Genomic DNA, 10,675 nt, shown 5'->3' with positions numbered 1-10,675 from the left:
AGGGAGAGAAAGCAGGTGGAACTCTGCAGTGATAGGTGTACTTTTGGTGCCAAATGTGTGAGAAGCCCTGGACATAGTAAACACTGGATCAAGCAAAGTGAAAAATCTCTTTTGTCAGGGCATGGGATCTATGGCCACCTGTTCTGTCAAAGACAACTCAGCTGGTGACAATGAAATTCTATACAGAAAAAGGCCAATAAAGCCAACACGAATTCAAAGTGAGCCAGTCAGCAGCCAAATTTGGACAGGGTCTTTGCTGAAAGGAAAGGGAGGAAAGAATTCAAGTTTCTCTAAAATGATACACGTGCCCTCGTGTGCTCCAGAGAGCTCCTGGATCCACACCTGAGCCAACACTCAATTACCTGAGTAATAAGTCATATTTGTGCCATTTTTCTATGTCATACTGTCATCACTGCCAGCAAGCAAACTGCAAGAGGCATGGAGTAGGAGTGAGGAACTCTGCCCATTAGCATTGTGGCTATTTGCCAGAGCTGATCACATGAGACCAACTAATGCTTTTATTATGCACTGTGCTCTCACCATTGGCCTGAAGGTGAGTCGCCCAGAGTGTATAGAGAAGCCAAGGTTATGTTCCTTCATTTAATAAAGATATATATTATATCTCTCTGTAAGATCATTTCCACAAAGGCCACACACATGCCATGCCTCTCCATCTCTCCTCTCAAATCCCAGAAAAACTGAACCCCTTTCCTGTCTTTGGAAATGGCCAGCCCCACCCAGGTCCAATCAAAGTGCAGCATCAACAAGACCACGTCAAGGGCCAGTGCAGTGTTTCTGGGGGCCACCTGATAGAGAGATGGAAACTGACTCCTGTCACTCAGGATGGGATCTAAAGAGCCATAGGTGAGATAAAGAGGAAGAGAAATACATGATCTCACTTGAGTTGAGAGGCAGCCACATAGGGAAGGAATGAAGCATGACTACCAGCCCACCTAACATCAGTTAACCCTTGACTTTAAGCTTGTAATGTGACTTGACTATGTCAATGCAATGTTATTGGATGTGACATAAACTTCAGGTGATAGTAGGACAATTTGTCCCCCAGGCTCCATGTGGTCCAGATGTTTCCATACATGAAGAGTTGTTAGAGTGGGCCATTGGGTTTAAAGCGGTTGGTTGGACACAGTTTCATTGCTGCATATTGATGACATGTAGCTCTTTAGAACAGCCTGGGCATGAGCCCTTGGTGACCTCCGCCTGCTCAATAGGAGAAGCACAGACCCCCCCACTTCCAACCTGGGAAATGGTCTCAGCTCCCTCCACCTTGAATAGTTGTCCATTCACTAGTGCCTGACACATGGAGGAAAATACATCTAATCAAGTCTTTACCTCTAACATTCGGTAGTTAGCTTCATGCAGGAGAGAAAAGCATCCAGGCCAGGAAATGGATGGGCTGCTTTTTTAAAAATCACACTTGTTGGTTGTCCCCGAAACACTCTGGGGACCTAGGACTAGATCACATGTACAGGTTTTAACAAGACTTTCCTCGGATTTCTTGAGACTCCTCACTGCGTGTGCAGCAGAAGCTGTGGCCCTGGATGGAGGCAAGCTCCCCAGTGGGGAAAGGCTGCCTGCTGCTTTGACTGCGTGGACTGCCTGGAGAAGGAGGTGTCCAATGCCACAGGTACTGATCTGGGGACTCTACTCCTCACCCGCTCCACTCTATGCCCATTTGTCCCCACAAATGGGAAGGACCTAGAATAGGACAGTATTATTCAAGATCTTCTTTCATTTACTCAGTAATTTCACTCTTCAAGATAATAATCCTCCCTAGGAGAATATATTCTTTCTTTTATTCCTACTCATCTTTGTGACCCTTAGCATGACCTTCTTTAATTATTATTTTTTAATAGTTATTTCCCCAATACAATTTTTTTCTACTGTACAGTATGGTGAGCCAGTTACACATACATGTACACATTCTATTTTCTCCCATTATCATGCTCCATCATAAGTGACTAGACATAGTTCCCAGTGCTACACAGCAGTATCTCATTGCTAAAAGGCAACAGTTTGTATCTATTAACCCCAAGCTCCCCAACCACTCCACTCCCTCCCCCTTGGCAACCACAAGTCTATTCTCCAAATCCATGATGTTCTTTTCTGTGGAACGGTTCATTTGTGTCGTGTATTAGATTCCAGATATAAGTGATAATCATGTGGTATTTGTCCTTCTCTTTCTGACTTACTTCACTCAGGATGAGAGTCTCTAGTTCCATCCATGTTGCTGCAAATGGCATTATGTCGTTCTTTTTATGGCTGAGTAGTATTCCATTGTGTATATATGCCTCATTTTCCTAATCTAGTCATCTGTTGATGGACATTTGGGTTTTTCCATGTCTTGCCTATTGTGAATAGATCTGCAATGAACATGTAGGCGCATGTGTTTTTTTCAAGGAAAGTTTTGTCTGGATATATGCCCAAGAGTGGGATTGTGGGGTCATATGGAAGTTCTGTGTATAGATTTCTAAGATACCTCCATACCTCCATACCTCCAGATTTCTAAGATATCTCCATAATGGTTGTACCAGCTTACACTCCCACCAGCAGTGCAGGAGGGTTCCCTTTTCTCCACACTCCCTCCAGCACTTGTTATTTGTGGACTTATTAATGATGGCCATTCTGACTGGTGTGAGGTGGTATCTCATGGTAGTTTTGATTTGCATTTCTCTTATAATCAGTGATGTTGAGCATTTTTTCATGTGTTTTCTGGCCATCTGTATATCTTCCTTGGAGAACAGTCTATTCAGGTCTTTTGCCCATTTTTCCATTGGGTGGTTGGCTTTTTTGCTGTTGAGTTGCATAAATTGCTTGTATATTCTGGAGATTAAGCCCTTGTCAGTTGCATCATTTGAAACTATTTTCTCCCATTCTGTAAGTTGCCTTTTTGTTTTCCTTTGCTGTGCAAAAGCTTGTCAGTTTGATTAGGCCCCATTGGTTTATTTTTGCTTTGATCTCTGTTCCTTTGGGAGACTGACCCAAGAAAATATTCATAAGGTTGATGTCAGAGAATGTTTTTCCTGTGTTCTCTTCCAGGAGTTTGATGGTGTGACATAGAAAACACCAGATATGACTTACTACTCGGTTCACTGAGTGTCAGCTCAGGTGTGGACCCAGGAGCTCCCTGAAGCACCCGAGTGCACATGAATCATTTTAGAGAAACGCAGATTCTTTCCTCCCCATCCTTTCTGCAAAGACCCTGTGTGAACTTGGCTGCTGACTGGCTCACTTTGAATTCGTGTTGGCTTTATTGTCCTATTTTCTGTTTAGAATCTCATTGTCACCAGCTGAGTTCCCTTTGTCACAGCAGCTGGCAGTAGATCCTGCACCCTGACAAAAGAGAACTTTGCTTTGCTTGATCTGATGTTTACTATGTCCAGGGCTTCTCACACATTTGGCACCAAAAGTACACTGACCACCACAGAGTTCTGCCTACTTTCTCTCCCTATATCCACAAACCTGGCTGCAAAATACAATTTCTCCTGAATTCACCTATTCACTTCTCTTATTTCTGCTACACTCCATGTCCTTCCTCTTTCCTGAGTAAAAGACTCCTCCTGTCTATGTAACATTATCTTTATTTGATAGAATAGGTATTTGGATTTCTGTAAACAGCATAATATATTCTGAAAGAATTCATAGGCTTAACGAAATTTTAAATAACAATGCCAGAACCCTCATTTAAAGCCAGGCAAAATTACTCTAAATCTCCTCTGTAAGAAAAAAAAATGTTCAAAGAAAATAATTACATAGGAGAGCAATAGGGAGAAAAACCCATTTAAGATACTGAAGGTTATTAAGCAGTAAACTTTCTTCAATGTGGTTCAAACACACTTGTTTAAAAAAAAAAGACAAAAATGACCATTTTTTGCTACTATTTGGTAGCAAGTCCAGAATCTAAATAAGTACACAAAGCACCATGGCTTTTCCATAGACAAGTAATAACAATATTAACTTTACACCAGAAAACATTCCAATAGCATAGCTACACAGTTAAAATATTTAGTCATAAACTACAAGAAGTACCAAAGTCTGCTAAAAAGAAAATTTTTTTAATTTAATTATAAATGTAAAACAAATTTACAAACAGCCGTGTCTGTGACCTACACCACAGTTCACAGCAATGCCAGATGCTTAATCCACTGAGACTGAGCGAGGCCAGGGATAGAACCTGCTTCCTTATGGATTTGTTTTGGCTGAACCACAAAGGGAACTCCCAGGACAGAAGACTTTTAGATGGTCACTGCTCTACTCTAGCATCACAGAATATCTGTGGCCCCTCCTACCAAGAAAGGCCCAGAAGCGAGCTTGGACTTCCAGGCTCTCCAGGCTGCAGTGAGACCCCCCCCCCCATGGAGGCCCCTACATGGAGCATTAGAGCAGGTCCAGTGGGGAGGTGGGATCGTCCTCAGCAAGGGCAGTAACCAGGCCCCTCCTGCAGGTGGGTGACTAGAGCTCCGCCCCTCCTGGGCCATATGGAGCCAGAGTTACCAGGCCATGCCCTTGGTATCCTGGGAGCCACAGGGAAGCAGGGGAGGTGTCCCTGGAGGCCTAGTGGGAAGTCACCCTCCCATAGCTCCTCAGAAGTAAGGAGGTCTCCCCTCCTCACGTGCCCACAGAGGCTGAGTGGGAAATGTGGACTTGTCCCCACCCGGGCGGAAACACGGCAGTGTTCCCCACCCTTTTCCAGCCAGGGCAATGTCAAAGGAAGCCACACAAAACAGAAGGTTTCAATCAAATCCAGAGCCTGACAACACAATACCCAATATGGTCTGGTTTTCATTAAAATATCACTCATCAGAACGAAAACCAGGAAGATCTCAAACCAAATGTAAAGTCATTCAGCTCACAGTAAGAGCAAGATCACTGGGATGTCAGACTTATCTAAGAAATATTTTATTTTATTTATTTATTTTGTCTTTTTAAGGCTGCACCCATGGCATTCGGAGGTTCCCAGGCTAGAGTTCCAATCAGAGCTATAGCTGCCAGCCTACGCCAGAACCACAGCAACTCCAGATCCAAGCTGAGTCTGCGACCTACACCACAGCTCACAGCAACGCTAGATCCTTAACCCACTGAGCAAGGCCAGGGATCCAATCCACAACCTCATGGTTCCTAGTCAGATTCATTTCTGCTGCACCAAGACCAGAACTCCCTTTTTTTTTTAAAGAAATATTTTAAAGTAATTATCCTAAAAAAGCTATAAGGTGCAATTATGAACACATCTGAAACAAACAAAAAAAAAAAAGGTTCAGGAAAGAACTGGTGTTTATAGCAGTGAATAAATAGCTGTGTGAATTTCCCAGTTGTGATGTTGAACCATTTTGTTTTCTGTGGGTTTTTTTTTTATTTGTTTGTTTGTTGGGGTGTTTTTGGAGGGGCACTCCTGTGGCATGATCATATGGAATTTCCTAGGCTAGACAGCTAACGGCCTACACCACAGCCACAGCAACGCCAGATCTGAGCTGCTTCTGTGACCTACACCACAGCTTACCACAATGCTGGATCCTTAACTCACTAAGCAAGGACAGGGATAGAAGCCACAACTTGATGGATATTGCCCAATTCGTTTCCACTGAGCCGCCATGGGAACTCCCATGTTGAACCGTTTTTGCAAGATGTTACCGCTGGGGAAAAGTGAGTGAAGTCTGCACCGGATCTCCCTGCATCTTGCCAACCACTGCATGTCATCTACAATTTCCTCAAAATTAGAAGTTTAAATTAAAAATTACATAGCTGAGGAGTTCCCCTGTGGTGCAGAGGATTAAGGATCCCATGTGTCACTGCAGTGGCTTGGGTGGCTGCTCTGGCATGGGTTCAGTCCCTGACCCAGGAACTTCCACATGCCATGAGTGAGGCCAAAAAAAAAAAGAAAAAGTTACATAGCTTTAGAAAAACTGACCAAAACATGGCATTTTCAGCGTCAATTAAACCCTAAGCTTATTGAAGGTAAAAGTGTGCCTATTTTGCCCCATCTCATTGTTGATAATTTAGTCAGTTTCAACAAATAACAGGCTTTGTATTCAATAATATATGTAATCCACAAATATATAGTGAGTGACTATTAGATGTGGTAGCCACGGCCAGGGAAGAATGGGAACTGCCGATAGCATTGATTGGGAGACTGTGTTACAGATACATACCCACATACCCCTATTTTTCCATTAAAAAAAAAATCCTGTGGGAGTAGCTGTTAACATCATTGTCATTTTACTGTGAGCATAGGTTTTGGAAAGGTAAACCCAGGACTCCCAAAAATATGGAATAAACATGTTGCAAAGATTTTTGTGGAACAAATACATCAATACGACTGCTTCCAAGGCTTTCAGTGAAACGGGTTTATATAGATCATTAGTAAAAGCATTTTTGGGAGTTCCATCATGGTGCAGTGTTTAACTAATCTGACTAGGAACCATGAGGTTGCGGGTTCCATCCCTGGCCTTGTTCAGTGGGTTAAGGATCTGGTGTTGCCATGAGCTGTGGTGTAGGTTGCAAACGCGGCTCAGACCTGGCGTTGCTGTGGCTGTGGTGTAGGCCAGTGGCTACAGCTCCAATTAGACCCCTAGCCTGGGAACCTCCATATGCCACAAGTGCGGCCCCAGAAAAGACAATAATAATAATAATAACAATAAGGATAATAATAATAATAAAAGCATTTTTGACAATAGAACACCAACAAAAGGATGTTAGAACACAATTGATGTGTCAGAGGGAAAAACGAGTACTATGCTACAAAAAAACATAATCTTGGGGTTTTTCTTTCTACTGATTCATCTGATGTATAGATGAACCTGCACCCTCACAGTGTTTGAGCTCCAATCAAACAGGAAATTCCAAAGCCAAAGAGAAGCCTTTTGTTGGATAAATAAATAAGCCTTGAGTTGGCTTGGTAAATGATGCTGCCAGATGCCACTGACATGGCTTGACATCCTCTTGCATGGTTTCCAGGTACTGAGTAATTTTTTAGAAAAATGGGTAAGATCAGACCCTGAAAGAGTCAAGAATCCAAAATTTGAATACTTTTTTTTTTTTTTTTTTTTTTTTTTTTTGCTTTTTAGGGCCACACCTGTGGCATATGGACGTTCCCAGGCTAGGGGTGTAATCAGAGCTACAGCTGCCGGCCTACACCACAGCCAGATCCTAGCCGCATCTCCAACATACACCACAGCTCACAGCAACGCAGGATCCTTAACTCACTGAGTGAGGCCAAGGATTGAACCTGCAACCTAGTCGGATTCGTTTTCACTTCACCAAGATGAGAGCTCCAAAATTTGAATACTTCTAACTCCAAATCTTATCCTATTCTCTTGCAAATAAACCACACTCTTCCTGAACATCCCTGGCCCAATGAGATCAGCAGAATGTAAAGAAAAGGGAAAGAAAGTGTAAAACAAGATTATAAACATGGGGTGTGCTGGGAAACTATGGTATCCATAAGCCTTACACAGGCAAGGAATGCTACTCAGGTGAGATGAATCCAGCTGCGTCTAGAGACAGGGGTTTATAATTAGTCACGTGTAGCAACAGAGGACGTGACATCCCAGGAAGAAGCGAATGTCCCTGTGATACACACAGGTATCACAATCCAGGAGCATGCTGAGCTGAAGGGAGACACCTCTTAAGGTCTTGGGAGTCAGGAAGGGGCTCAAAAAGCTGCTCACTCAAAAGGACTTGAGGTGCAGACAAGACCTGAGGATTCCAGGAAACCTTCGGGAACCAGGTAAGTTTCACTCACTTTGAACTATCCCATAATTGGCCTTAATGAGGAAACCTGGAGAATTTTATTGCTTTTGTTTAGTATAATTCAGCGTAAAATGTTTGCCAGTATTTGGACCTTGTGTACTCAGTTCTGACTGACACGATGTTGAATATTCTTTCAAATGTGTCGCTTTGAAATATTTAAAAAGCCCTAACTGACTGTGATGTGCTCTTTAATGAAACGGATCAACTTTTCTAAGATTTTATTTAAATTTTACTTTTTTGTATTTATAAATGAGATTGGCCTATGGTTTTCTTTTTCGTGATACATTTCTGAAATTAAATCTCGAGAAATTCCTCTCAAGAAAAAAGTATCACAAGACAGAAATTTCTCTGAACCCTGTAATTCTAAGGGAATGAGAGCTTTTTAAGAGAAAAACGTTGTGATGAACATGAAAACTAGCAAAAGGTGTGGGAGGGAATGATCATAGGCTTTGGAATCTGACAAATGTGAGTGGGCCAGAGGTACAACTTCACAGAGGCATCTGGGGTCAGGCAGGGGCAGGGCTGGTGCATGAAAGAGAATCTGGCTTCAATATCACCCCTTTAGTGACCTATCTGCCCCTTGGTCCTGAGTCTAATACCAGCCCTGCTCCCACTACCTCCAGAATCTCAGATGACTTATGTCAGCCCTTTAAGCCTAAATTCTTTTCTTCTGCAAAGCAGTTGCTTTTATCTACCTAACTCCCAAGATTCTGTGAAAACTGAATAGTTATACTCCATCAGGCACATTGCCTGAAGTATCACACATGCAGATTAAAGTTGGATTCTTTAGCCTCCACTACGCCCACCCCGCAAAAAGGTACTGCAGGAAGGGAGGCAGAAGGTAGATAATTACAGAGCTTTTTGCATGGCTAGGAGTTTGGATTCAGTCTAGAACAGTGGTTCTCAGTGTCCTACGTATACAGCATCAGCAGGACTTTCGAACGTGTTAGAAATGGAAATGTGGGGTTTCCCAGTCAGAAACTCTGGTAGGAGGCAGGATCTAACAAACTGTTTTAAGGAGCCCTCCATAGGATGCTAATGGGTGCTCATGTTTGAGAATCACATCGTAGAAGAACTTGAGAATAATTGTGGCATTTGAATCAAGAAAGTAATATCAAAGTATTTAAACAAGAGCAATGTTCACAGCTGCCTGAATAAATGATAGATGACAGGGATTCAAGGCAGAAGGCAGGGAGCCTCACTGGGGAGATACTCTGTTAAAGTAACTGTTCAGTTACCCAAATCTGAACCATAGTGAAAGTGACCGTGCCTAGGACAGAGTTTGCAGTGGTGTGGATATAGCAGAAATACTATCAAAATACATGAAGTGAGGGTGTGTCTTGGTCCTCTCTAGATCTGCAAAGCCTGGGATATTAGCTGGGTCACAGCAGGCTGACAATAGATGCTTGCTTTTCAGTGAATGAACCCAGGGCATGTCCTACTCTGATCATATTTAAGTTAAATAGTTGGATGTAATTATTTTTTTGGTCCCACATGGCATATGAAGTACCAGGGCCACAGCAGCGACCCAAGCCACTGCACTGACAATGCCAGAGTCTTACCCTGATGAGCCACAAGAGAATCCCTGTCATTTCAATTTCAAAGAAAAAAAAACTTGTTCTCTGGCATATGAACACCAACAAAACAGATGCTGTTTGGGCTCCTTGGCCTTTGATATACCAAGCAAAACTAGTCAGCATGAATTTGGAATTTTTCTCTCTGTCATGTTCTTTATTTGCTGTTAAATTAGAGTCATCTGGGCAAATGTGAGTATGTGAAGATCTCATGAGAATCACTGAACCCACGGTAATGGCACGTCACTTCTCTTGCCAGATATGAAGCAATGTGTGAGGTGTGCAGAGGATCAGTACCCTAATAGTGACCAAGACCATTGCCTGTCAAAGGTGGTGACTTCCTGGCCTGTGGAGATCCTCTGGGGATGGTCCTGGCCTGCACAGCCCTTGGTCTGTCTGTGCTCACAGCTGGGGCTCTTGGGGTCTTTGTGAAGCACAGGGACACCCCCATAGTCAAAGCTAATAACCAGGCTCTCAGCTACATCCTGCTCATCTCCCTCATCCTGTGTTGCCTCTGCTCCTTCCTCTTCCTTGGCCGTCCCAACACTGCCACCTGCCTCCTCCAGCAAATGCCCTTTGGGGTCATCTTCACTGTGGCCGTTTCCACCACTTTGGCTAAAACCATCACTGTGGTCCTGGCTTTCAAGGTCACAACCCCAGGGAGCACGATGCAGCAGTGGTTGCTCTCAGGGGCCCCCAGTGCCCTTACTGCCATCTGCTCCTTGATTCAAGGGACTTTCTGTGCAGTCTGGTTGGGGACCTCTCCCCCTTTCATGGACAAAGATGCACATTCGGAGTCTGCCCCCCTGATTGTCATGTGCAACAAGGGCTCTGCCATGATGTTGTATCTTTCCTTAGGATACTGGGTTTCCTTGGCCCTCTTGAGCTTCTCCTTGGCTTTCCTGGCCAGGATCCTCCCTGACACTTTCACTGAAGCCAAGTGCTGACATCCAGCATGCTGGTGTTCTGTGGTGTCTGGATCACATTCCTCCCTGTGTACAGTGGCACCAAGGGGAAGGTCATGGTAGTGGTGGAGGTCTTTTGCTTCTTGGCTTCCAGTGCTTGGTTACTGGAGTGCATCTTTACCCCCAAGTGCTGTCATATCCTCCTCAGGTTGAAGAGGAATATCCTGCCAAGACTAAGGGACAGAACCAACTCTGGGGGAAAATAAATATTCTAGGATGGTGTGTGTGTGTGTGTGTGTGTGTGTGTGTGTGTGTGTGTGTGTGTGTGTGTGTGTGTGTGTGTGTTTGCTAAGACAATTAGGAAGCTTAAAAATTAAACAAATCTTTGAAGAGTTGCCCATACACACCTTCCCATGGGTACCTAACTATTCT

The 10,675-nt window shown here is 43.6% G+C and overlaps 1 protein-coding gene across 1 annotated transcript; it reads left to right on the top strand.

Annotated features, from left to right (window-relative positions):
- Positions 1–523: 523 nt before the first annotated feature.
- LOC102165749 (vomeronasal type-2 receptor 116-like) lies at positions 524–10,509 on the top strand. Its single transcript, XM_021081031.1, is given in 5 exon segments — positions 524–553; positions 1,477–1,645; positions 9,598–9,660; positions 9,663–10,277; positions 10,280–10,509. Coding segments are annotated over 5 exon segments (1,107 nt in total).
- Positions 10,510–10,675: the final 166 nt, after the last annotated feature.

The sequence above is a fragment of the Sus scrofa genome, unplaced genomic scaffold, assembly GCF_000003025.6.
Source record: "Sus scrofa isolate TJ Tabasco breed Duroc unplaced genomic scaffold, Sscrofa11.1 Contig1202, whole genome shotgun sequence".
Lineage (NCBI taxonomy): Eukaryota > Metazoa > Chordata > Mammalia > Artiodactyla > Suidae > Sus > Sus scrofa.
This window is presented reverse-complemented; position numbering and strand designations above follow the sequence as displayed.